The sequence below is a fragment of the Macrotis lagotis genome, chromosome 1 (assembly GCF_037893015.1).
Source record: "Macrotis lagotis isolate mMagLag1 chromosome 1, bilby.v1.9.chrom.fasta, whole genome shotgun sequence".
NCBI classification, from domain to species: domain Eukaryota; kingdom Metazoa; phylum Chordata; class Mammalia; order Peramelemorphia; family Peramelidae; genus Macrotis; species Macrotis lagotis.
In genome coordinates, this window is record NC_133658.1 from 902,422,420 (window position 1) to 902,446,727 (window position 24,308).

At 57.4% G+C, this 24,308-nt stretch overlaps 4 protein-coding genes across 14 annotated transcripts in view; 3 read left to right on the forward strand and 1 right to left on the reverse strand.

Annotated features, from left to right (window-relative positions):
- Nucleotides 1–314: 314 nt before the first annotated feature.
- RAB4B (RAB4B, member RAS oncogene family) lies at nucleotides 315–5,531 on the forward strand. The gene is made up of 7 exons (XM_074219100.1): nucleotides 315–900; nucleotides 2,565–2,645; nucleotides 2,787–2,901; nucleotides 2,999–3,061; nucleotides 3,147–3,301; nucleotides 4,586–4,681; nucleotides 4,851–5,531. Exons 1-7 carry the CDS (start codon nucleotides 885–887, stop codon nucleotides 4,964–4,966), a joined length of 642 nt encoding a protein of 213 aa, XP_074075201.1. The 5' UTR covers nucleotides 315–884; the 3' UTR covers nucleotides 4,967–5,531.
- A 1,400-nt stretch (nucleotides 5,532–6,931) lies between these two features.
- EGLN2 (egl-9 family hypoxia inducible factor 2) lies at nucleotides 6,932–15,030 on the forward strand. 3 transcript variants are annotated; one of them, XM_074219102.1, is made up of 6 exons: nucleotides 6,932–7,033; nucleotides 8,072–9,073; nucleotides 13,351–13,470; nucleotides 13,859–13,995; nucleotides 14,169–14,236; nucleotides 14,425–15,030. In XM_074219102.1, the coding sequence occupies exons 2-6, from the start codon at nucleotides 8,294–8,296 to the stop codon at nucleotides 14,478–14,480; spliced, it is 1,161 nt and encodes a 386-aa protein (XP_074075203.1). In that variant the 5' UTR covers nucleotides 6,932–7,033; nucleotides 8,072–8,293; the 3' UTR covers nucleotides 14,481–15,030. The 3 variants fall into 3 exon arrangements, with proteins under 3 accessions (XP_074075203.1, XP_074075205.1, XP_074075204.1); XM_074219104.1 differs by lacking the exon at nucleotides 6,932–7,033 and adding an exon at nucleotides 7,060–7,139; XM_074219103.1 differs by lacking the exon at nucleotides 6,932–7,033 and having other exon boundaries at nucleotides 7,199–9,073.
- A 63-nt stretch (nucleotides 15,031–15,093) lies between these two features.
- On the reverse strand, nucleotides 15,094–23,466 carry LOC141509504 (cytochrome P450 2F2-like). Its single transcript, XM_074219108.1, has 7 exons — nucleotides 23,077–23,466; nucleotides 21,219–21,379; nucleotides 19,920–20,096; nucleotides 19,670–19,808; nucleotides 19,163–19,350; nucleotides 15,546–15,687; nucleotides 15,094–15,357 (listed from the first exon to the last, which is right to left on the reverse strand). The coding sequence occupies exons 1-7, from the start codon at nucleotides 23,258–23,260 to the stop codon at nucleotides 15,176–15,178; spliced, it is 1,173 nt and encodes a 390-aa protein (XP_074075209.1). The 5' UTR covers nucleotides 23,261–23,466; the 3' UTR covers nucleotides 15,094–15,175.
- LOC141509505 (uncharacterized) overlaps nucleotides 22,950–24,308 on the forward strand; it is a 65,700-nt gene continuing 64,341 nt past the window's right edge. For all 9 annotated transcript variants that reach the window (XR_012474658.1, XM_074219115.1, XM_074219113.1 and 6 more), the window contains exon 1: nucleotides 22,950–24,070. Coding sequence is in view for 8 of the 9 variants with exons in the window: in XM_074219115.1 (XP_074075216.1) it covers nucleotides 23,664–24,070 (407 nt within the window). In the remaining variant the exon portion in view is untranslated. The remainder of the gene's footprint in view (nucleotides 24,071–24,308) is intronic.

The following is a 24,308-nucleotide window of genomic DNA, read 5'->3' on the forward strand; positions in this document are numbered from 1 at the left end:
TAGGTGCGGGGCAGACTTTGCCTTGGAGCCGAAGACCCGGCTACTCTTGTCTCCTTCCGGGGGGCATCGGAAATAAGCCAATCAGAAGCTGGGGGTGTGGCCAGGCAACACTGGGGGAGGAGCAATAAGAGGTGGGAGACTGCCGGGGTGGGCGGGGCTACGACGGGAACAAGCCAATCAGGTTACGAGATAGGTCGCCATCACTCAACTGGAAGCCTCTTGGGCATCACCGGGGCAGCCAGTGAGAGGCCGCACCTCGCCTGGGGGCCGGCAGTGGTTCTGGAACTTTCGTCACGGGGGGGGCCGAGCCTGCGGCCCTTTGCCGTGCTCTGGTCGCTCCTGTGCCCGCTGGCTAACCCTCTCGGGCCTGGCTGATCCCGCTTCCGGCCGCCCGGAGGCCCCTCTTCGCCGCCCCTTCTCATCCTTCCCGGCTCACCTGGGCCGCCGCAGGCCCCTCCTCCCGAACGCCCAATCCAGTCCCGGCCGCGGCCCCGCCTCCTCCCTCTCCTGACCAATCGTGGGCCCGTCCTCCCGCTCCCATGAGACCCGCCTGGCTCCGGTCCCCAGCCCTCCCTCGCGGCTCCGCCAATCCAGGGCCTCCCCCCTCCCCACTTCCGTGGCCGGGACTAATCGAGCGCCGGGACCGGGGCCCTGCCCACCTGCCGCTGCCCCTTACGTGGGTCGTCCGCGCAGCCTCGCCCCCCGAGCCGGCCTCGCAGCCAATCGCTTGCCCGGACCGCGGCCCCGCCCCTCCCAGGAGGGGGCGTGTCCTCTGAGGCCGCAGCGGGACCCGGGCCGCGGCGCGGAGCCGGAAGGAGGAGGCGCGGGGGCCGGAGCCGGAGCCGGAGCCGGAGCCGCAGCCGCAGCGCCCGCCGCGGCCAGACATGGCCGAGACATACGGTGAGAGGGGGCCGGGGCGGGACACCGGGGGCCCCTCCCCCCAGGGCTGCTGTGTGGCGCCGGGCTGGGCGCTGCCTTCTCTGGGCCCGGCCTCCCTCGCCGAATCGGTCTCCGTCTCCGTCCCCATCTCCAGCTCCATCCTCATCCCCATTTCCATCTCCGTCTCCATCCTCATCCCCATCTCTATTTCCATCTCCATCCCTATATCCATTTCTGTCTCTCTCTCCATTCTCATCCCTATCTCTCTCTGTCTCCATCTTCATCTCTCTCCATCCCTATTCCCATCTCCACCCCATCTCCATCTCCGTCCCTATATCCCTATTTCTGTCTCCATGTCCATCACCATCTCCATGTCCATCCTCATCTCCAACCCCATCCCATCCCCATCCTCATCCACATCTCCATCTTCATCTCCATCTCCATCTCCATCCCCATCTCTGTCTCTCTCCCTCTCATCTCCATCTCCATCCTCATCTCATCTCTATTTCTGTCTCTCTCTCCATTCCCATCCCCATCTCTCTCCATCTCCATCTCCACCTATCTCCATCTCTATCCCCATCCCTATTTGTGTCTCCATCTCCGTCTCCATCCTCATCTCATCTCTATTTCTGTCTCTCTCTCCATCCCCATCCGCATCTCCATCTCCATCCCTATATCTGTCTCCATCTCCATTTCTATCTCCATCTGTCTCCATGTCCATCCCCATCTCTATGTTCATCCCCATCTCCAACCCCATCCAATCCCCATCTCCATCTCCTTCTCCATCTCCACCCTCATCTCCATCTCTAGTTCCATTTCCATCCCCATCTCCATTTCTGTCTCCCTCTCCATTCCCATCTCTCTCCATCTCTATCTCCGTCTCCATCTCCATCCCTATTTCAGTCACTGTCTCCCTATTCTCTATTTCCCTCTCCATCTCCATCCCCATCTCCATCTTCATCTCCATCCCTATCCCTATTTCTGTCTCCATCCCCATCTCTATCTCTGTTTTTCTCTCTATCTCCATCTCCTTCTCCATCTCTATCCTCATCTTCATCTTTATTTTCCATCTCCATCCCCATCAACATTTCTGTCTTCCTCTCCATTCCCATCCCCATCTATCTCCATCTCCATCCCTATTTCCATCTCCATCCCCATCCCTATTTCTGTCTCTATCTCCATTTCTATCTTCATCTTTCCTTCTCCATCTCCCTCTCCATCCTCATCTCCATCCCCATCTCTATCTCCACCCCCATTCCCATCTCCATCTCTATCTCCATCTCCCTCTCCATCCCTATTTCCATCATCTGCATTTCTATTTCTGTCTCCATCTCTATCCCCATCATCATCTTCTCTCTCCCTCTCCCTCTCTTTATGTCTATCTCCATTTTCATCTCCATCTTCATCCCCATCTCCGTCTCTATTTCTATCTCCCTTTCCCTCTCTGTGTCCATCTCCATTCCTTCTCCATCCTTATCCCCATCTCTTTCCCTCTCCATCCCTCCCATCTTCATCTCCAATTCTGTGTCCATCTCCCTCTCCACCTCCCTCTCCCTCTCTGTATCTCTATCTCTGTCTCCATCCCCATCTCCATCTGTATTTCTATCTCCATCTCCATCTCCATCTCTATCTCCATCCTCATTTCCATCTCTGACTCCTTCTTCTTTCTGTCTCCATCTCTGCAGATTTCCTTTTCAAGTTCCTGGTGATTGGCAGTGCTGGCACTGGCAAGTCATGCCTCCTCCACCAGTTTATCGAGAACAAGTGTAAGGACCCCACTCACCCATGTCTGTGAGGGCAGTGCCTCAGTGGTCTTGGTTGGGAAAGGGATCAAGGGAGCAGGGTCTCATGGATATTGGGGAGCTCTTGTCCCTGGGCCAGCGCTGACACCCTCTCCCCATCTGCAGTCAAGCAGGATTCCAATCATACCATCGGTGTGGAGTTCGGCTCCAGGGTCGTCAATGTGGGCGGAAAGACAGTGAAGCTACAGATCTGGGATACGGCCGGCCAGGAACGTTTCAGGTGTGGGGGGCTACGAGGGAGGAAATGGGCAAGTGTTTGGGTCAGAGACTGGACCTTCGGATAGCAGGGCTAGGGACCCATCAGTGGCTCTTTGCAGGTCAGTGACCAGAAGTTACTATCGGGGAGCGGCAGGAGCACTGCTAGTCTATGATATTACAAGGTGGGTAACTGGGGACTGGGGTGTTAGCTGAACTGGAGTGGGGCACCACCACTGAGTCTCTGCTGCCTCCCTTCCTGTTTCTCAGCCGAGAAACCTACAATTCCCTTACCAACTGGCTCACGGATGCACGGACTCTGGCCAGCCCCAACATTGTGGTCATCCTGTGTGGAAACAAGAAGGATTTGGACTCAGAGCGTGAGGTCACCTTCCTGGAGGCCTCTCGATTTGCTCAGGAGAATGGTGAGCTCCCAGTCAGAACTGGTGGGTTGGGGCAGGAAGCAGCCTCACACACTTGGAGACCCCAGCTGCCCTGAGAACTCCATCCATGAGTAACTTGATGTGTTTCAGGGTTATCCCAAGAGCTCAGTCTACTGGGGACACTATGCATTCTAAGGATGTTCCAAGGAGATATTGTGTCCTAGGATACCCCAGGGGTTCATTGACTTGTGATTCTCTGTGTTCTGGACCATCTCAAAGACCATTTATAATAACTCTTGTGTTTTAAGGATGCCCTAAGGACTGTCCACTTGTGACACAGTGTTCTAGGATATCTGAAAGAGGCTCTACTTATGATATTCTCTATTCTAAGGGCAACCCAAGGTTCTGTTCACTTGTGACACTTGTTTTCTAGGAATACTCCAAAGGTTCTGTCCACTTATGATACTCTATGTTCTGAAAGAGTTCTCCTTGTGACACTTTGTTCTAAGGATACTTCAGGGCTTCTCTCCACTAATCTCTTAGGATATCCCAAGAGTTCTACCTGTGACACCCTATGTTCCAGGATACTCCAAGGATTGTGTCCACTTTTGATACTCTTCTGTTCTAGGATATCTGAAAGGCCCTACTCATGATATTCTCTCTTATAAGGGTAACCCAAGGGTTCTGTTCACTTGTGATACTTTGTTCTAAGGATACTTCAGTGGTTCTACTTATGATACTCTGTTCTCTTAGGATATCCCAAGAGTTCTACCTGTGACACCCTATGTTCTAAGATACTCCAATTATTGTGTCCACTTTTGATACTCTTCTGTTCTAGGATATCTGAAAGGCTCTACTCATGATATTCTCTCTTATAAGGGTAACCCAAGGGTTCTGTTCACTTGTGACACTGGGTTCCAAGGATACTCCAAAGACTCTGTCTATTTATGACATTGTTTTCTAGGATACTTCAAGGGTTGTGTCCACTTAAACTGTTCTAAGGATGCCCTAAGAGTTTTGTCTAATTGTGACATTCTTGTGTTCAAGGCTTCCGTTCTCTTGTGGCACTGTTCTAGGCTTCCCCAAGGGTTCCATCTACCTTATGATACACTACTCTAGGTTGCCCCAAGGGTTCATCTGTCTTATGGTGACATTTGGTATGCAGAACTCTGTAGTCTCTCGGGGGGGGGGGGTGTCTATTCCTTTATAATGTTAACTGAATGGTTCTGTCCCTCTGTGATACTCATATTCTAGAGATTGGGGGAAGGGAGAGGAGATGCCACCTCTCCTTTCTGACCCATCAACTGGTTTCCCACTTTCTATCAGAGTTGATGTTTCTGGAGACCAGTGCCCTAACAGGGGAGAATGTAGAAGAAGCTTTTCTCAAGTGTGCTCGAACCATCCTGAACAAGATCGACTCGGGTGAGGTCCCCTGGGAGGTCGGGGAGGGGGGCTCTCAGACCCCCAGGGCTGGGTGGCCATCTTGGTGCAGCTCTTGTGTTACTGGCAGAGTCAGTCTCCCTGTTGGCCTGGTTCAGGGTCCGTCATGTCCCATACCTGTTTCCCTCTCCCTTATGTCTTTTCTCTCTAGGTGAACTGGACCCAGAGAGGATGGGGTCAGGCATCCAATATGGTGATGCCTCTTTGCGCCAGCTTCGCCAGCCCCGAGGTACTCAGGCCCAGAGCAGACAGCAGTGTGGCTGCTGATTTTCCTCTTGGCTTTGCAGACTGGATGTCTGCCCCCACTTCGGGATGCCAGAGAGAAGCTGGGGAATGGGGACCTGGGGACCAACACCTTTTCCCCATTCTGTTCTCCTTTGCCTGTCTGGCCCCCAGTCTCCCCCTCCCATCTTGCCCCAGTTTCTCTAAGAGGGCATTAAGCACAGAATGGGCTCCCTCTGTACCCCAGAGGGAACTGGGAGGGACCCCTGTCTGAGCCATTGCAGGTGGAGCTAGGGGGAATCATGCCTCCCCCCCGCATCTGCAACCCTGAGCCATGGGCTGGCTATACTGGCTTTTCACCAACCTTATGACCTTTTTCATTATCCAAACTGTAGGACCAGGGGCTTCAACCCCCACCATTCTCTACCATCCCAGAATCCCCAGGGCCCTGCTGATCCCTGTAAATGGTATTTATTAGACTGGAGGGTAGAGCATAAGGTGGGGAGGGGACCATCATCAAGTCTGTTTCCACACACACACACACACACACACACACACACACACACACACACACAGTATATATTGATATATTAAATGATTTTTTTTTCCAGTTCTGTCTCATTTGACTTAGTCATTGGGGATCAGGGAAATTCAGCAAAAGGGGTGGGAACTTCAGGATTTAGGGGGTGGGCAGGCTCCAGTGGCTGGCATGGGGACTCCATCATGGTAAATATACAGAGCCCGAGGCCTGGCTTGGGTGAGGGCTGAGGACTGGGAGATGAATTGGGGGGTGGGTGAGGCTTGGGAGGGAGGAGTCTGGACAAGGTCCCAGGCCCACATGGGGACTAAGAAATGACAGAGGGGTTGGGTAGATGAATAGGGTTCAGAGACTAGGTGGGGGACCTGAGGGAGAGAGAAAGGAGAGGTCACAAGACTGGAGGTGGGGGTGGAGCCTGCAGAATTGAAAGACCAGAATGGAGACTGGGATAAAGGGGTCTGTGGGGGTTGGGGTGAGGGGGCAGGGTCCCCCACTACCCCCTTCAGGCACATACTTTTTCCTAGGAGAGGTCCATTGGAGGAATTCTCTGAGTGGGGTGGGGGATGGGAAGAGAGGGGCAGGTGGTGTCCTTAGTCCCCCTCCCTGGGGTTCCCCAAGCATTCAGTTCCTGGAAGGCTCCCAGCCCGCTTCCACCTGTTCTGGGGGGGGGAGGGAGGGTGGCAGGGCACCTCCCTCCTGGCCTCTAGGCCGCCTGGGTCACGTACCCCACGTCCCTGGGCCCGAGGGAGAGGCTTGCCAGGGAAGGGGGTGAGTGGAGGGCATATTTATAGTGTGCTGCAAATCCCCCTGGTAGGGAGAGCCAGCCGGGCCCCCCTCCGAGGTCGCCCTGTGGGGCTCGCGGGGCACAGCTGCCTGCTCCCAGCTTTTCCACTGGAGCATCCTGAGGGCAGGGACCCCGTTTCTTTGCCTTTCATGCAACTGACTGGTAACTAATAAGTGTGGGGCGACTTCTCCCTGGAGGCGCCCTGGGTCCCCCCATCCCAGCTCTAAAGGAAGGGGCTCCCGCGGCCCCCCCAGCCCTGGGAAGGGCCTGTTCTAGGGCGGCCAGGCCCAGGGGGGTCTAAGAATGGGGAGGGGTCTCAGGAGCTGGGGTGCTGGGGGGCGCCGGGCGTGGAGGGCCGGATGTGGCCTCTTGGCGCTGCTTTTGGGCCCCCCTTGGCCCCTCGGCCTCAGTTTCCCCTCCGGTCAAGTTCAGGGCTCGGGCCTGCGGACTGCCCGGGGCTCTGTTTCCGGGGGGACCCTGGAAGGGCGGGGGGGGGGGACAAAGGATGCCTGTGGGGAGGGGCCGTGGGCAAGCATAGTGGGGGGCAGGGGTGGGCAGAGGCCGCTGGGGGCGGGGCCCGGCTCCGGCCCGGCCGGCTCTCCCCACCCCCTGCGGCTCCTGCGCAGGCGCGGCGGCGCCTCCTCCGCCCCTCCCCCGCGGCCCCGCGGTCACGTGCAGGGGCGGGGCGCCGGGGCGGGGTCCGGGGGCGGCCGGGGGCGGGGGATGGCGCGCGGCGCTGCGCGGGGCGGCTGGCACAGGCGGCGGCGCCGGGGCCGGAGGAAAAGCCCGGGTGAGTGGGGGGGGGGGCGCGGGGCGCGGGGCGCGGGCGGCCGGGGGGCGCCGGCCGTTGGGGGAGGGGGCGCGCGCCGCTTCTCCCCGCCCCCAACCGCTGCCAGGTCGGCGGGGCCCGCGGGGAGGGGTGGGGGCGGGGGGCGCTGCCCCGGCCCGCCGCCCCCCGGCCCCCTCCCCGCCCCGCCCCCCGCTGGGTCCTCCCTCCCCTCCCCCTCCGCCTCCCGGCGCCCCTCCCCCCGGGCTCCTTCTGCCCCTTTGCTGCCCCTCTGCCCCCCGCTGCGCGTCCTGGGCTCCCACTCCTGCCCCTTCCTCACGTCTCGGTGCCCCTCCTGGCGCTGCCCCTGCCCGTGACCCGCCCGCACACTGCGCCCACTTCCTCTCCTTCCCCCGACTCCCTCCCGCTTCCTCATCGATCTGGGAGGCCCCCCTTACGGTCCCCTTGGCAGATCTGCCCCGCAGCCCCAGCTCCTTTCATCCCTTTTCTGGGGACCCCCCGGGTCCCCCCTGCTTGCCCTGGAGTCCTCCTCCTCCTTGCCCTTTGGCATTCTTTGCTCCGCATTCATCTCACCCCTTACCCCTCTGCTTTCCCCTCTCCCCCCGGTCCTGGGCCCCTTCCCCTCTCCCCTCCTCACAGCCTTCTTCCTCTTCCCCCTTCTCTTGCTGGTTCCCCATCACCCCCCTCCCTTACTGCCTTCCCCGCCACCCCCCCACCAACCCTCCAGCTTCCTTCCCTTTCCCTGACTGGGGTCTCCTCTCCCTCTCCCTGTCCTTCAGTTTCCTTCCCCTCCCCCCAGCCTCCCCAGCCAGGGTCCCCTTCCTCTTCCCCCTCCCTTTGCTAAGACCCTTTCCCTCCGCCTCCGGCTTTAGCGTCCCAGGATTCCCTCCCACTGTGGGCCCCCACTTGGCTCTTTGGGCCTTGACTCGCCCCCTGCCCCCTCTGTCTGTTCTCCCGCTCATCACCCCCTAGTCCCCTGGCCTGTCTGGACCTCACACTCCCTGTTTCTCTCTCTCTCTCTGTCTCTCTCTCTCTCTTTAGCCCCTGTCAGTCATCTCTTCCGCCCATTGCCGCCTCGCAGAGGTCCCAGGACAGCGGGGGATCATGTCCCAAGTTCCCGGGCTATGAGAAGAGCTGCCTGCCCAGCCCCATCCAGTCCTGTGCCAGGCTCTGCCGTTGTTGTCTGCCGCTGCAGTGAGAGGAGGAGGCTGGCACCATGGGCCCGGGCAGTGTCCTGCGTGCCTGGGGGGTGAAGACGCTGCCATGGACAGCCCCTGCCCATCCGACCTCCTGAGCAGGAGTCTCCCTCCGCTGCCCACTGTGGACACCCCCGGGCACAGCCTCACCAGGATGGGCCTGGAGAGCTATGTGTCCTGCCCTCCGCAGCCTCCCTTCCACCTGTCCGGTCCTTGTGAGGTCTCAGTGGGCCCCAGCGGCAGTGGGGGCGGCCCCCTGCCCCCGGGAGCGGGCATCCCCTCTGCCGCGGCCAGCCCCATGCCCGAGGAGCGCAGCGGGCAGGGGGGAGGGGAGCTGCGACCCCTGCAGAGCGAGGGCGCCGCCGTGCTGATCACCAAGGAGTGCCCGTTGCTGGCCGCCCGCGGGGCCCCACCCGAGGCCCCCAAACGGAAGCGGGCAGAGAGCGACGCCCAGCCTGGCAAGAGGCGCTGGGTCCAGGAGGGTGGCGGGCCGCCGGCGCAGAGGGAGGCCGCAGTCTCTGCCGCCGAGCGGCTGGCCGTGGACTATATCGTGCCCTGCATGCGGTGCTACGGCATCTGCGTGAAGGACAGCTTCCTCGGGGCGGCCTTGGGCAGCCGCGTGCTGGCAGAAGTGCAGGCGTTGAACCGCGACGGACGCTTTCGGGACGGACAGCTCGTGAGCCAGAGGGCCATCCCCTCACGGAGCATCCGGGGAGACCAGATCGCCTGGGTCGAGGGGCGAGAGCCCGGCTGTGAGAGCATCGGGGCCCTGATGGCCCACGTGGACGAAGTGATCCTGCACTGTGCGGGCCGCCTGGGCAGCTACATCATCAACGGCCGGACCAAGGTGAGGCCCGGGCCAGGCTGCCTGGGCTCCTGGCTGCTCCTGGGGGGCTCTCGGGGCAGAATGCCCTGATCCCATGGCTTGGGGCACAGGTGCTTTCTTCTCTGGACCTCACCCATCTGTCACTGATATGCCCCCCGTTCTGTGGGTGCTTGGGGCTCTCTGGGCCGCTCGGTTGTCCCGCTTTCCCTTAGCCATCTGTTCCGCCTTCCTCTTCCTCCCTGCCCCCGACTCTCTCCTTTTTTTCCCTCTCCCATTTCGTTCTCCCTCTTTATCATTTTTCTCATAACCCTGTCTTCCTCCTCCTCTCCCCTTTCCCCAACTCTTCCCCTTTCTCCTCTTCTTGTCATCTTCTGACTCTTCCTCTCCTCTCCATCTCCCTGTCTCTCCACCTCTTCTCTCTCGCCTGTCTCTCCTCTTCTGTCTCCCTCTCCTCCTCTCCCCCTCTTTTCTGTCCCTCTCCTCTGCCCCTCTTCTGTCTCTTCCTTTCTCCCTCTCCTCGTCCTCTCTTCTTTCTGTCATCTCTCTCGTCAGCTCTTGTCTCTCCCTTTTCCTCTCCCCCTTTTACATCTTTTCCCTCCTCTTCTCTCTCCTCCTCCTCCTCTCTTCTGTCTCTCTCTTCCTCTCTCCTCCTCTCCCTCTCTTCCCTTTCCTCCCTTCCAGTCTTGTACCTCTGTGGCTCTCCCTGGGCAGGGGTTAGGATTACGTAACCAGGAGCCGGGCTGGCCCTGTCTCTTGGGAGGGCCTGGCCCACTAGAGCCCCTGCCAGGGAGGTGGAAGGCTGCTCCCCCCACCCCCCACCTGGGTGGTTGAAGCTTTCTCTCTCTTCCTGGTCCCTCCCGTTACTTGATAGTACTCTGCTGTCCCTCCCTTGGCCCGGCCCCAGCTTGGAGGTGGGTCCTGACTGACCCCGCCTTCTGTCCCCAGGAGCCAGCCCAGAGCTGGGCACCCTCCTCTGTCTGATGGGGTGACCTGGCCTCATCTGGAGTCTGTGCCTCTTCCCTGGGTGCTCAGTTTCCTCATCTGTCAGAAGAGAGTTGGACTTAGGTTCTCAAGGAGCTGCGCCTGGGGATGGAGCCATGCTCAGGGGTGGGGGCTGAGTGGGGGGGGGGCTTCTCTTGGCCGCCCGTGGGGCCTCTTCTTGGCTTAGGTGTAAGAAAACGCCCTGTGGGATGGGGCAGGGGAGAGGACAGGATAGGATGGGCCACTGCACTGGCGTTCCTCCCAGGCCCTCCCCTGCTCCCAGGAGACAGCATCTGGGGCCTTTTCCTGGCTTAAAAGGGCAATAGCAGGGGGAGGGGTCGGGGGGGTGTCCCTTACTGCTCTCTAGGCTGGAGCCCAAGTTGCTGTGGCCGGCCAGGAGGGCCCTGGCGGGGGGCAGGCGCCAGCTGCTCCGACCAGGCATCTTCCTGTGGGTCCTGCCTAGCCCCTCCCCCAGGCGTGCCTCTGCGCCCTCTGCCCCCTGGAGATACCAGGCTTGGGCCTCGCGCTCCAGGGAGAGGGATTGGGCCGCAGGGACCCCGGTTCCTTGGATACTCGTTTAAGAGCTCTGAGTGGGTGGGGCCTGCCACCATTGGCCCTGGCCTCTTCTCTGAGGCATTTGGGGAATTGACCCCAGGAGGCCCTTAACCTTTGCCTTTCCAGACATTTGACTTGGACTGGGGGCAGTGGCCTGTTCACCTTGTGCCCACCGTCCAAGCTGTTGGAGCAGAAGGTGGAGACACCCCCTGAGCCCATCCCCAGCTCCAGATGCTGACTCCGGGCCCTGACCCTGGAAGGCTCCTGGTCACAGGCACCTTATACTTTAGTGGGGAGACCCCTCCACAGCAAAGGGAGCCTGGTGAGAGTTAGAGGGGATCCCCAGATCCATCCCAGACACCTCCTTCTTTGACTGGAAGCAGAGGAGGGTCATCTGGTGGCTCTATGGGAGCCTAGCTCCCCTGGGCTGTTGGTGGGGGAGGGCCTGGTCTGCCAAGATCTGGACTTGGAGTTTGAGCTCTGGCTCTGCTCGTTAGGAGCTGTATGAACTTTAGCAGGCCCCTTCTCTGGGCCTTGGTTTCTTTCTTTGTAAAATGAGGGAGTTGGACTTGACAGGCTTTGTTCTGCCAATAAGACATGAACTTTGCCCCTCGGAAAGCATTTATGAAGTGCCTACTGTGTACTGGGACAACAGAGGATGACAGCAGGCCGACTGAGGGAGACCCAGGAGGATGAGGCCCATGGAGCTTGGGGTCTTCAGATCAGGCAGGCTTGGCGTCGATCTGAAAGGACCAAGTGATTCTCCATTTCCCTGTTGGGGTGTGCCCCTGGCCCCTGGCCTCTTCAATTATGTTCAGAGTTGATGGGGGGGGGGGCTCAGGGAGGCCCCCAGGGCTCCACATAGACAAGATGACCTGAACTTAGAGGGGGCAAGCCTGGAGTGAGAGTAGGCCTTGTTCCACCCTTGGGGTGGGTGTTGTAAGGTCTGTCCTTGGAGATGGCTGTGAGGCAGTAGGGCCTGGGGTCAAATCCCACCTTTACCCTCTGCGGCTAGCTTGGGGGAGGGAGTGGGCAGACTGGAAGGTTCTTCTAAAGTGTGTGGCAGCTCAGCACTCTCTGGGGCAGTTGTTTTCCCTATGTGACAAATAGGGAAACTGAGAGGCAGTGTGATTTGTCTGTGGAATTGGGGAGGTGTCCCAGCAGCTCCCATGCTGTAGGGCCCAGTGGAGTCAGAGGCTCCCCTTGCCTTTTTCCTGCACTTGTCAAAGGGATTGGGTTAGAGGCTTTCCAGAAAGAGCTCTTCCAGGCTCTGATCCTGCCCCTCTCAGGTTTGAGAGATGTCATGGGGGGCCCACTTGAGGGCAGAAACAAGAGAGGAACCCAGTCTGAGGGTCCCTCCTGGGCCTGCCAACTCCTGAGGTTCTAGAGGTGGTGAAGCCCAGGTGCCAGGCAGCCAACCTGGGAGACAAGACGCCAAAGCAGGGCGGGGGCAGGAGAGCCGCGCTCTCGGTGACTCTGGCACACCTGGGCCTTTGCGTCATGGCCTGGGGCTTATGAGTTGAGCTGGAAGGAGCTGAGGCCAGGGCTGAAGGATGGCATTTCCCTCATTCCTTGATCCTTTTCTGGAGTCACCTTCAGCTTCAGCGTCTCATCTGGGACACCTTCCAAACCTCTCTGTCATTCAAGGAATTAGGGGGGCCCCAAGGTTAGAGTCCTGGCCCGGGAGTCCAGAAGACTAGTTTATATCTCACCTCTGATGTCCTTGTGGGGCCCGGCAAGTCACTTAACCCCCTCTTGGTCCCCAGTTCTCCTCCTCTGTAAACCGGGGTGAAGAACCTCTACTATCCAAGGTGATGTTGAGGGTCCGATGAGGTTATATTGTTAGGTGCTTTCCCAAACCCAGGGTTCTGTATGTGCTCTGGGTTAGGAAGGAATCCCGGAGGCCGGCGGAGCTGGAGCGGGGTGGGCGGATGGACAAGTGCATGGAGGGGGGGGGTCTCAGAACCAGACCCAGAACCTTTCCACGTGACTTGCATTGGGAACTGTGGAGCAGCAGGGAACCTGTCAGTCAAGCACCAAGCATTTATTTATCGCCTCTGTATACTCTGCTAGGTGTCAGGGATACAAATGGCAAATGAGAAATGAAAACAGAAGTCAGAGAAGAGACGCTTGGGAAGGCAGAGCTGAGGTCTCTGACAAGATGGGGCTGAGGCCTTGGGGGGGCTTTGGCTGCGGGGCCCCCGAGCTCCGGGAAACAGACCTCGTGGGCTGAGCCCACGCCCTGGTAGAATGGTCAGTGGGACGGTCGTGGGCGATCTCGGTCCGTGCCATCCGGGGTGTTGGTGGAAGCGCCCTCTCCTCCCTCCGGGGCCGTGTCCGGGCAGCGGAGCCACGCCCATCCCCGGCCACCCGAGCGTCGTGGCTGCGGCAGCCACACTGGGCTGCGCGTGGGGGTTTCTCAGACCCAGTTTTCCCGCGTTTCTCGGGGGCCCCGCAGCGCGCCCGTTGGGCCTCCCGCGGGCCGGCCTCAGTTCTGGTTAGCTTTGATTCTGGATGAAGGCGCAGGAGGGAGGCCTGGGCCCCGGCGGCCCGTGGGGTCTTGGGAAAGGCCTGGGCCCCGGGCCCTCCCCCTGGGCCGGCCGGGCCTTCCCCGGGAGGTCGGGCCGGGCCGCACGTGTGCGGGGCCCCTGCGGCGCCGCCTCTCCGTCGTCGCCCCGCCCCCAGGCGCCTGCCTCAGTTTCCCCCTGGTAGAGGGGGGCGGGGAGGGGCCTCCTGACGGCCGCGCCCCTCTGCCTCCGCAGGCCATGGTGGCTTGTTACCCCGGCAACGGGCTGGGCTATGTGCGGCACGTGGACAACCCCCACGGGGACGGGCGCTGCATCACCTGTATCTATTACCTGAACCAGAACTGGGACATCAAGGTAGGGCCCCCCCGGGGGGAGCGGGGTGCATGTGGGGGGGTGCCTGCGCCTAGCCCGCCTGCCCCTGTCACCGCCTCCCCTGCCATGGCCACTTCCATGCCCCCCTCCCCCCCGCCCAGAGTGGTGCGGTCCGGCGCCTCCGGCCTGGCCCCCCTCCCCCACACCATCCCGAGTGGTGCAGTCCGCCGGGCCGGCTCTGCCATAAACATCTCCCTTCCCCCACTTCCTGTCTGTGGTGGCTTCCTGGACATCGCTATGGCGACGGGCTGGGAATGGGATGGCGGAGCGGGGGGCGGGGCGCCCCCTGGCGGGGGAGCCCCTGGGGCGCAGCGGCCGGAGGCGGGGCCGCCCTGACGTCACCGGCCTCTTGTCCCCCTCCCACTCCCAGACCCACGGCGGCTTGCTGCAGATCTTCCCCGAGGGCCGGCCCGTGGTGGCCAACATCGAGCCTCTGTTTGACCGGCTGCTCATCTTCTGGTCGGACCGCAGAAACCCCCACGAGGTGAAGCCGGCCTATGCCACCAGGTGCGCCCCCTCCCCTCCAGGGACCCCGGGGGCGGGGGGAACCACGCCGGTTTAATGATCACCTGCCCATCCTAGATCTGGGGGGGGAGGATTGGGGACTCAGCACCCCCTTGGGGTCCCGTTGAGAGTCTGACCCCAGAGGGTCATGAGGTGGGCATTCTTTGTGTGCCCAGGTACGCCATCACCGTCTGGTATTTTGATGCCAAGGAACGGGCAGCAGCCAAGGACAAGTATCAGCTAGGTACCTGCCCCCAGGTCATCCCAGGATGCTCCCCTGCCCCGCTCCCAGGTCAAATCCACTGTCCTCTACCCCTCTGGCTCCCCCTAGCCCCTCCGCCAACCTGTCCAAGTATCTCCCCACATCCTTGCCCACTTCCCTGGGACTCGTCAGGGCCCATCTCCTTAATTCAGCTCTCTGTGTCTCTCTAGCATCAGGTCAGAAGGGCATTCAAGTGCCAGTGTCCCAGCCAAGCCAGCCTACCTAGGGGAAAGCACTTGGACTCAGCCAGATGGCCGCCAGGCTGGGCTGTTCCCCAGACCCTGGCCCTTCCTCTACTGCTGCTTCTGCCTTTGCCTGCCTGCCTTCCCCCTCCCCGTGCGGGCGGAGGGGTTACTGCCAGCCCTCGAGAGGAGCACGAGTGCTTGCCTCCTGGCACAACCCAGGATCTGGGCAGGGAGAGGCAGCATCCCGTGCACCCACGTGGCCCTTGGGCCCATTGAGGGTGGCCGGTTCCCATCCCCCAGCTCCATACAGAGCGAGCCTCCCATGGACTTGCCCCATAGTGGGCCCACCCTGGCACTGCCCCCCTAACCAGGATACAAGATTGGAATTGTTGGGGGTGGGGAGGGTCATGGCCTCTTGCTGGCAAGGGGGATGGGGAAATTCCTGCCCCCCTCTTCCAGCCTGGAATGTGAAGTGCCCCCCCCACCTTGGCCCTGGCCTCCCCTGAACTGAGCCTCCTGTGGGGGTAGGGGTGCTCAGAGGAGCCTCGGCTCACCCCCAAATAAAGTTTACCTCAGAGCCCCTTTGTGTACGCTGCCTTTTGTCTGCCCACCCACCCCGGCGAAACGAGCATTTCACACACAACACGAGGCGCCTTTTGCGGGTGTGGGGGGTTTATTAGACAGAAGACACAAGGGGAATGGGAAGGATCGCGGGAGGTATCCCCTGGGCAGGAGCTCAGCGGGCCAGCACACGGAGCTCATAAGTGGGGGGCACATTGCCTGGGCCTCTACACTGAGGAGTCAGGTCTATGTCTTCAGGCTTCTCCACTGGGCTCAGTTTGAAACGCTGGAGGATGGTGGTGAGAAAGAGGAAGATCTCCATTTGGGCCAGGCCTGCTCCCAGGCACATGCGTTTTCCTGCAGAGAAGGCAAAGGTTCTCACTGGTCTGGGTCAGATCTCAGGTTGGGGGACACACACACCCATGCAAAATCTCCCACTTTTAAGAATATAATGTGATTGGTCACACAGTGTATTCCATGGCCCCCTTTTCCTCAGGGGAGTGTCTCCACCTCTCCTCTATAATCACACCCTGGATAGCCCTTACCTGGAGCGAAGGGCATAAAAGCCTTGTTCGGTCGGAAGGCCCCTTTATCATCCATAAAATTGCTTGGGTCAAAGCATCGTGGATCCTTGAACTGAATTGAATCTCGATGTGCCGAAACCAAAAGTGGAATGACATGGGTGCCCTAATGGGAAGGAAGACAATGCCAGTCAAGATACAGCTGGTGCTCACAGTGCCGAGCTGGCAGATGGACCAGCTTAGGAGCCAAACTCACCTGGTAGGCCCTTAAATGTAATCACAAAGTTTTGAGCCTATTTTTCAAGAACCCCTCTTCTCCCCCTCATCTTCCTTCAGATGCCTTTCCCCTTAGCCCATTCCATCTTCACCAATTAAAATCACGGATCTTTAATTTTCCTTGTCTTCCATATGCCCTCAAACTCTTGATTTAACAGTCCCCACCAGCTATCATCCCATTTATCTTTGTGGCCATCTTGTTCCAGGGGCTATCCCTTCTCTCCATCCTAAACCTTTGACAACTATTGTCCCAAATTTGCATTCTGGACTGAGAATGTCACCACCAGAGTCACACTTAGCTGTCAAATCCAGTGCCCTTTTCACTGTAGTCTCTGCCATAGCCCATCACCCTCTTCTGATAGATGGTTCTTTGCTGGTTTCCCTCTCAAGTCTTAACTTTTCCCTGGCCTCATAGTGGGTGTCTCCCAGGTCTCATCCTGCTCACTTCTCCCTTTTCACTTCTCCCCATTTCACAGGGTTGTCTCCCATGGATTCGATTCTCACTCCTTCAGATTTGCATCATCTCCAATTGTCTCTTAGATATTTTCAACTATATCCATTAGGCATCTTGGACTCAACTTACTCCAAAAAAGAATTCTCACCCCAATCTCACAAGAGTTATTTGTCCCCCTCTTAATAGATGAGGAACCAGGTGTTTTAGGTTAACTTGTCCAATGTCACAGATCTTGTTTCTGAGAGGCTGGTTTTGAACTCAGGTCTTGGTGATTTCAGGCCCAAATTTTGCAGTTGTTGGGCCACCTCACCCGGTGCTACCCTCAACTCCTTAGTGCTAACTAATTATCGAAGTTGAATTTCACCACACATCATCCCCCACCCCCCCCTTCTTTCCCTGAGTCTGGGTCAGATACCGATCAAGTCTTGCTAAGGCCTTACCACAAACCAGGTGCCATGCTAGAATACAAAGGGCGCTTCCACCAACACCCTGGATGGCACCGACCGAGATCGGGGCAAAGTTCATGTCTTATTGGCAGAACAAAGCCTGTCAAGTCCAACTCCCTCATTTTACAAAGAAAGAAACCGAGGCCCAGAGAAGGGGCCTGCTAAAGTTCATACAGCTCCTAACGAGCAGAGCCAGAGCTCAAACTCCAAGTCCAGATCTTGGCAGACCAGGCCCTCCCCCGCCAACAGCCCAGGGGAGCTAGGCTCCCATAGAGCCACCAGATGACCCTCCTCTGCTTCCAGTCAAAGAAGGAGGTGTCTGGGATGGATCTGGGGATCCCCTCTAACTCTCACCAGAATACAAAGCTATGCCCAGAAACTTATTGGAATTTGCCATGAAGCTTGAAGACAGGGAAATCAGGTGGAGAAGAGCGCATTCTAGGGCTGAGGGCCAGCCAGGGAAAATAAGTACCATTTGCTCTAATCTTTAGTCTCCTTTCCGGCTACCTACAATGTTTCTGTCTTTAAGGGAAAAGTCAGGAGGGAGAGATCAGAGTGTTCTATTGAGGAGTGGCTGGTATTGTTGGTGAGCAGTGAAGATGGACTTTAAAAACCAAAGAAACACTTGGTAATTGAACCTGAAGGTCATAGGGAGCCACGGGTGTTATTAAGGGATGGGGGACATGGTCAAACCCCTGCTTTAGGAAAATGACTTTGGTGACTGAGTGGAGGGTGGTCTGGAATGAGGAGACCCAAGCCAGGGGGACTGATAGCAAGGCTAATGCTATGGTCCAGATGAGATGAGAGGTTGCCAATGTGAGTACATTAGTGGAGAGAAGGGAAATCATTAGGAGAGTTGTGAAAGTAGAACGATGGCAAAGGATTGGTGAAGTGAGTGGGGTCTAATGTGGTGTATAGTGTCTGGGAAGATGGGTCATGTTCAGAAGAGGGCAGTGTTTGGGAGGGAAATTAGTTCAGTTTTGAACTGCCAAAAGGCAGATGAGCTCAACAAAGAGGCTAGAGTTGGATATGGAGCCATAGACATAGGGATTCCATGCAAACTGATGAGATCACCAAATCAAGTAATATAACTGGAGGAGGAGAGGGGGCCAGGGCAGAGCCCTGGGAATCACCTAGGGTCAGAGGGCATGTGGTGTCCAGCCAAGGAGGCCGTGGAAGAATAGTCATTGAGGGAGGAGGAGGAGCAAAAGAGAAAGAAAGGTGTTCTGAAAGCCTAAGGAGAAGAGAGCATCCCGGAGGGGGTGGTCCATAGCATCAAAGGCTGCAGATTTCAAGGAGGAGGGGGACTGAGAAAAGGCCACTAGATTTGGCCATTAGGAAACCAATGGTGATTTTGAGGCAACTTGAGCAGAATGTTGGGGTCCAAAGCCAGATTGCAGTGGGTTTCTCCTTGAGAATACTAGTGGAGGCTCCCAGGGTAGATGGATGAAGCCGAGAAGGGGAGAGGAGGTAGAGGGCGACAGCAATGCAGGGTGGTTGGCTGCAGGCTCTCATCACTTCATGTCTGATCTGCAGCCAATCTATCCCCGAGTCCACCATCAAAGTGATCTGACAAAAGTGTGACTGAGAATGTCAGTGGTTTCCTATCGCCTTTAGGATCAAATAAAAAATGCTCTTTTTGACTTTTGAAACACTTTACAACCTGACTCCTTGCTACCTTACCAGTATCACACTTTACTCTCCTCAGCTTACTCCGTGATCCAATGATGCTGTTCCTTGTCCAAGGACCTTCCCTCATCCCCCCAACTCTGGGCCTTTCTCCTGGTTGTTCCCCCTCAGCTCTGATACTTGAACTCCACTGTTGAGAGCAAATCCAATCTTTGGCAGTGAGATGCCTTTTCTGGTTCCCATTCTCCCCCCTTCCTGATACTGGAACCTTTCTACTCATTTACTCTGTATAGATCAATGTCTGTCTGTCCTATCCTATCTGTACATAGTTTATCCTGTTTATCTTGTCGACTTAATTTTATTTATCTCCCTATTTATCTGCCTGTCTGCCTGTGTCTGCCTACTTCTCTTATTCTACCCAATATATTTGTTATCTATCTTGCTTAGCCTATATCATCTTATCTATCTATCATCTATCTGTCTGTCTGTCTGTCTATCTGTCTGTCTGTCTGTCTGTCCTGTTTTTGTGAAATCTATGTATTCTGTCTAATCTGGTCTGGTAATCTGTTTTATGTATCTATATTGTATCCTAGCTCTTCCATTGCATCTATCTCTCCTGTCTTATCTCTTTGGTCTGTTAGTGTATCTCTTTGCCCCAGTTCTTTGCATGTTGTTTCCGCTCTTAGACTTGGAGAAATAGTCCTTAGTCTGCTGTTGAGCAGACACCTGTTGCCCAGCTCTTCCTCCTCCCATCTTTCTTGCCAGCACCCCTCTCCCTGCCCTAGTGGGTCCGTCTCCCCAGCCCTCCATGGAGGATGTGGATCCCAGCTGGGCACCTTTGGCAGGAAGTATCCTCTGAAATGGGTGTCATGGGTGATGGCTCGAGGCAGTCCCATAGGCAAAATGCTGATGAGTCTTTGAATTTCGTGGACAACCGCATTCGTGTAGGGCAGGTTCTCTCTGTCTTCCAGGCAAGGGGCCCTATCTCGACCCACCACACGGTCTATCTCTTCTTGGGCTTTTCCTGGGGAAGCAGAGGGAAGGGTGCCTCTGAGGAGGCTGTCTTCTCTTCTCCCTCTGGTCCCCCTTTCCCATCCCCAGCTCTCAGGACCCTTGATATCTCAAGTTGGATGCCATCAAGTCCAACCCCTTTTACATAGAAGGGACCAGTTCTAGAGAAATGAAGTTGCTGGGCTCCCTCAGGTGCAAAGGGGTAGGACTGCTTGCCCATGGTGCCATGCCACCTTTCATTGTGGCATCTAGAGCTGGAAAACCCCCTAGGAAAGCCCCAAGACCAGCTCCCTCCTATAAAGGGGGGACTCTTGGAGCTAAGGGGCACTCACTTGTCACGTCGGGATACTTAAGTAAGATCAGTAGCCCATAGCGAAGGGTGATACTTGTGGTTTCAGTGCCTCCAAATAGATTGTGGGTTGTCATCACTAGTGAATCCATATAGAAGTGACTCCAGGGGTCCTGCTTTTCCTGTGGAAGAGAAGACAGGCTACTACTTGTGGCAGAGGGACTGTCTGGTGGTCTGGGCGAAGTGGTGAAGGATGGCTCAGGAAAGGGATGGGTGTGGGCAAGGGATCCAACCTTTTCTATCTGATCAAGGAAGCAGTCAATGAAATCCCGAGGTTCTCCCGTCTTCCTACTCTTCTGGTGTTTCCAAATCTGATCATAGATGAAGGCCCGCAACAACTCAAAGTTATGGAAAATTTGCTGGTGAGGACCAGGTACCCAGTCCATGACTGAAGGGAACATGTTGTACATCTGGAATGAGGGAAAGAAACGAGAGGCTCAGATGAGGAAAGGTGGGGGGGGGGGCACTGAGTGTGTCTCCTAACCATATGGTGAAGTGTAGAGAGTTGGGGCCTTGGGAGTCAGGAAGAACCAAATTCAAATTCTGTCTCAAACACTAGTTGTGAGGAAAGTCATTTAACCTCAATTGTATTTTCCTCTTCTCTGAAATGGAAATAAACCCTATGACCTTGGCTTGTTGGATCAGATGAGGTAACAATGATAAACTACTTTGTAAGCCTCAAAGGACTATTGTGTAGTGTCTTTGTGACTCCATTTGGAGTCTTCTTGACAATGATCTGAAGTGGTTTACCATTCCCTTCTCCAGCTTATTATAGGGAGAAGGAAAAGGAGGCAAACAGGGCAAAATGACTTGCCCAGGACCACGCAAGAAGTGTGTCATTCCCGATTCCAGGTTATGGTGTCATATAATTGACCCAGCTGTTATCTCAAAATTTTAAATTTCGTAGCTGAAAACAAAATGAAGCCCAAAGAAGGGGACATTTCTATCATGGTTTAAAGTTTACAAAATACTTTACATAGCTCTTATCTGAGCCTCAAATAAACTTCGTAGGGTAGGTCCTATTGCTCCTCCAAATTGCAAATGAAACAGACTAAGCGGTTAAATACTTACCACATCTACTAAGGAATCAGAATTAGAACTCTGATCTCCCTGAAGTCCCCATGATTCTCATCCCCCTTAGCTGGACATTGAGAACTCCATTTGTTCTGGCCCTCCTTGCTCCCTGTGAGCTGTGGAAGTCAAGTCTCTGGACTCCATCTAAGAACCTTTCTATGTCTTAAGGCTACCATGACTAGACACACTGGATACTTCAACTCAACCAGTTTTGTCATCCCTTTCCTTCATTCTTATCCTATGCCTCAGTTACCTTCATCATGTCCTCTCCTTTGCTCTGCCATCCTTCCAGCTGAGGATACCCTCCCATTCTAAGACAACCTTTAGATTTGGGTCTCCAAAAGGCCTCTCGCCCCATAGCTCTCCCTCCCCCAGCCTCATTTCGGAGAGATCTGAGAGTGAATTCTGCTTTAGGGATGGATCTCACTGTGGAAAGGCCTAGGGATGGAGGGACTCACTTGGCCCCATTGTGAACTCATGAGCTTGAAGTTGTCATTTAACAAGTCCAGCAGAGTCTTGAAATCAGGATCCTCATACTCATAGCGTCGTCCAAACACCACTGCACAGATGACGTTGGACACAGCATTGCCTAGGAGCTGGACAGGGTTAAATGCAGTATCTGGAGGAGAGACACAGGGTCAGAGGCAGGCCCATCTTGAGGCCACAGTTCCCATGTCCCTGGGTGTCCCTGGGTATCACTGGGTATCACTGGGTATCCCTGTTTATCCATTTTTGATTGCATCCCTCATGTCCCTTTTGCTCTTCAACCTGTCCCTCTGACCCCCACCCCCCTGGTCTCTGCCCTTCCCAGTCTCTACTCCAGTCTCTTATCTCTGGTTATGTCTGCCCCTCCTACAATCTCTCTGCCCCCATTCATGTTATCTGGGTGTCTTGGCCCTTCCCAGTCCATTTCTGCTCCCAGCCAGTGGCTCCTTTCTATGTAGAGCTCTCTATTCTTCCATGTCTGTGGCTCCCATCCCAGTGTCTTCATATGTAGGGGTCTCTGCCCCCACCCTAGTGTCTTCCCCTTCTGGTAGGGGTCTCTGCCCTTCTTAGTCTCTGTCCCAACTCGTCTCTCTGGGCATCTCTGCCCTTCCCTTCTGGTTCATCTCCACCTCTATCCCTCTGACTTCTGTATTTGTAGGGATCTCTGCCCTCCCCAACCAACATCGCTGCCCCGCACCTGTCTCCTTTATTGTCAGGTGTCTGTCCCAGTCTATCTTTAGGTCTCTCTACTCTTCCCAGTCTGTCTCAGACCCCTCCCCACCCTGGGTCTTTGCCCTTCCCAGTCTTTCTACCCCCACCCCCTAGTCTCTACCTCTATCCTTTCCCAATCTATGTCTCCACCCCCACCCCTGCATCTCTGCTATCTCTTCCCTTTCCCATCTTTGGCCCCCTCCTGTGTCTCCATCTTTGGTTGTCTCTGTCCCCCCCCCCCCCACTTATCTGCGGGTTATCTTCCCATCATCCCCAGCATTTCTGCCCCCACCCCTGTATCTCTGGTGACTCTGCCCTTTCCCAGTCTTTGTCCCCCTCCTGGGTCTCCCTCTATCTCTGGTTGTCTCTTTCTTCCCTTCTCAAGGCTGGGTCTCTGTCCCTTCCCTCTTATCTGTGGGTATTTTCCCATCATTCCCAGCATTTCTGCCCCCACCCCTGTATCTCTGGTGACTCTGCCCTTTCCCAGTCTTTGTCCCCCTCCTGGGTCTCCCTCTATCTCTGGTTGTCTCTGCCCTCCCTTCTCAAGGCTGGGTCTCTGTCTCTTATCTCTTATCTGGGTATCTTCCCATCGCTCCCAGCATTTCTGCCCCCATCCCTTATCTCTGGTGATTCAACCCTTGCCCAGTCTTGATGCCCCCACTCTATCTCGTCTCCCTTCACGTCCAATCTATGTCTGCCCTTACCCCATTGTCTTCATCTCCGGGGGGGGGGGGGGTGTCTGTCCTTCCCAGTCTTTCTGCTCCCAGCCCCGTGGCTCCCTCTTTACCTCTTCAGCATCTCTCCCAGTCTAGGTCTCTGTCCCCACCCCCGTCTCTCTCTCTCTCTCTCTCTCTCTCTCTCTCTCTCTCTCTCTCTCTCTCTCTCTCGGGGGGTCTCTTCCCTTCACTCGGGGCCTGCCGCTTTTGCCCCCCCAGCTCTGTCTCCGGGATCTCCGCCCTTCTCTCCCGGTCTAGGTCTCTGCCCCCCACCCCGCCGCCCCCTCCGCGGCCCCCTCTTCGTCTCTCGGGTTATGTCTGGGGGTCTCCGGCTTCCAGCTGGTGTCTTCATCTCGGACCCCCTCCGCCCCCATCCCACAACGGCTGCTCGGCGGGGGCCCACCGCGGGGTTGGCCGAGCTCCTTGCAGAGGGCGTCGGCCTCCTCCTGGATCCGCTCTTCGAGGCTCCGGGTCCCTAGGCCCATGTCCTTGAGGGCGCCCATGGTGAAGGTGCGCAGCGTGTGCCACTTGGGGCCGTTGGAGAAGGCGATCCCCGAGCAGGGGGAGGGGCAGACCCGGAGAGACATGGGGGCGCGGGGGGCGAGGAGTGAGGGGCGGCGGCGGCGGCGGCGGCTGGGGGCCAGGGGTCCGTTGGCAGCCCTAGGGCTGGGCGGCGGTGCTTAGCACGATGGGCAGCAGGGCGAGCAGAGGTAGGAGGAGCAGGGCGAGCAGAGCGAGTAGGAGGAGCAGATGGACGAGGCGATGGAGAGCCGGGGGAAGAGCGAGCAGGTCAGGCGGGGGAAGGGGCAGCGGGGGAAGCAGGGCGAGCAGACGCGGGGGCACAGGGGGCGACGGCGACGGGGGAGGCAGAGGGACAGGGGAGGGGGCAGGCACAGCGGGTACAGACACGAGGACAGGGGGTAGCGGGGGTAACAGCGGTACGAACACGGGTACAGACAGTCATAGGAGCACAGGGAGGAGCAGAGAGACATGAGGGAAGGACGGTGGGGAGGAGCGGGAGCGGAGACACGAGGAGCCGACGGACCGGACGAACGGACGGACACACACACGCGGGAGAAAGGACCCCCGCCCCGCCCCGCCCCGCCCACCCGCTCTAGCTCGCTGGCTCGCCCGTTGCCCCGGGAGCAACGCTCCAACGGGGGCGTGCCCCGCCGCGAGGGGGGCGCGGGGGCGGGTCGGGGCGCTCCCCGGCACCTGGGGGGCCGGGATGCGAGGAGAGGCAGGTCCCCCCCCCCAGATCTAGGGAGTCCGGCTGCATCCGCACCTGGCACCCGGGACGCTAGGATGCAAGAGGGCCACGGAGCCCAGAGCCGGGCCACGGAGGCCAGATCCGGGCCACTGGGCCACCGGGGTGCAATAAACCCGCAGGTGCCCAGGTGCCACTTTTACTAGGGCACTAAGATCTTGCACCTAAGCACCCCACATCCTGACCAATGAGAGCCAGGCATCCCGCTCTTGCAGTCCAGCTTCCGGGCTCCCCTTTCTTTGGAGTCCAGCTTTTGAAAATCCAGTTCTGAACCCGAAGACCACAGCCCCCTTACATTTTGGGATGTCTGAGTCCTGGATTTCTGCCTCTTCCTGGAGACTCGAACATCTTGGTCTCAGAGCGTCCCT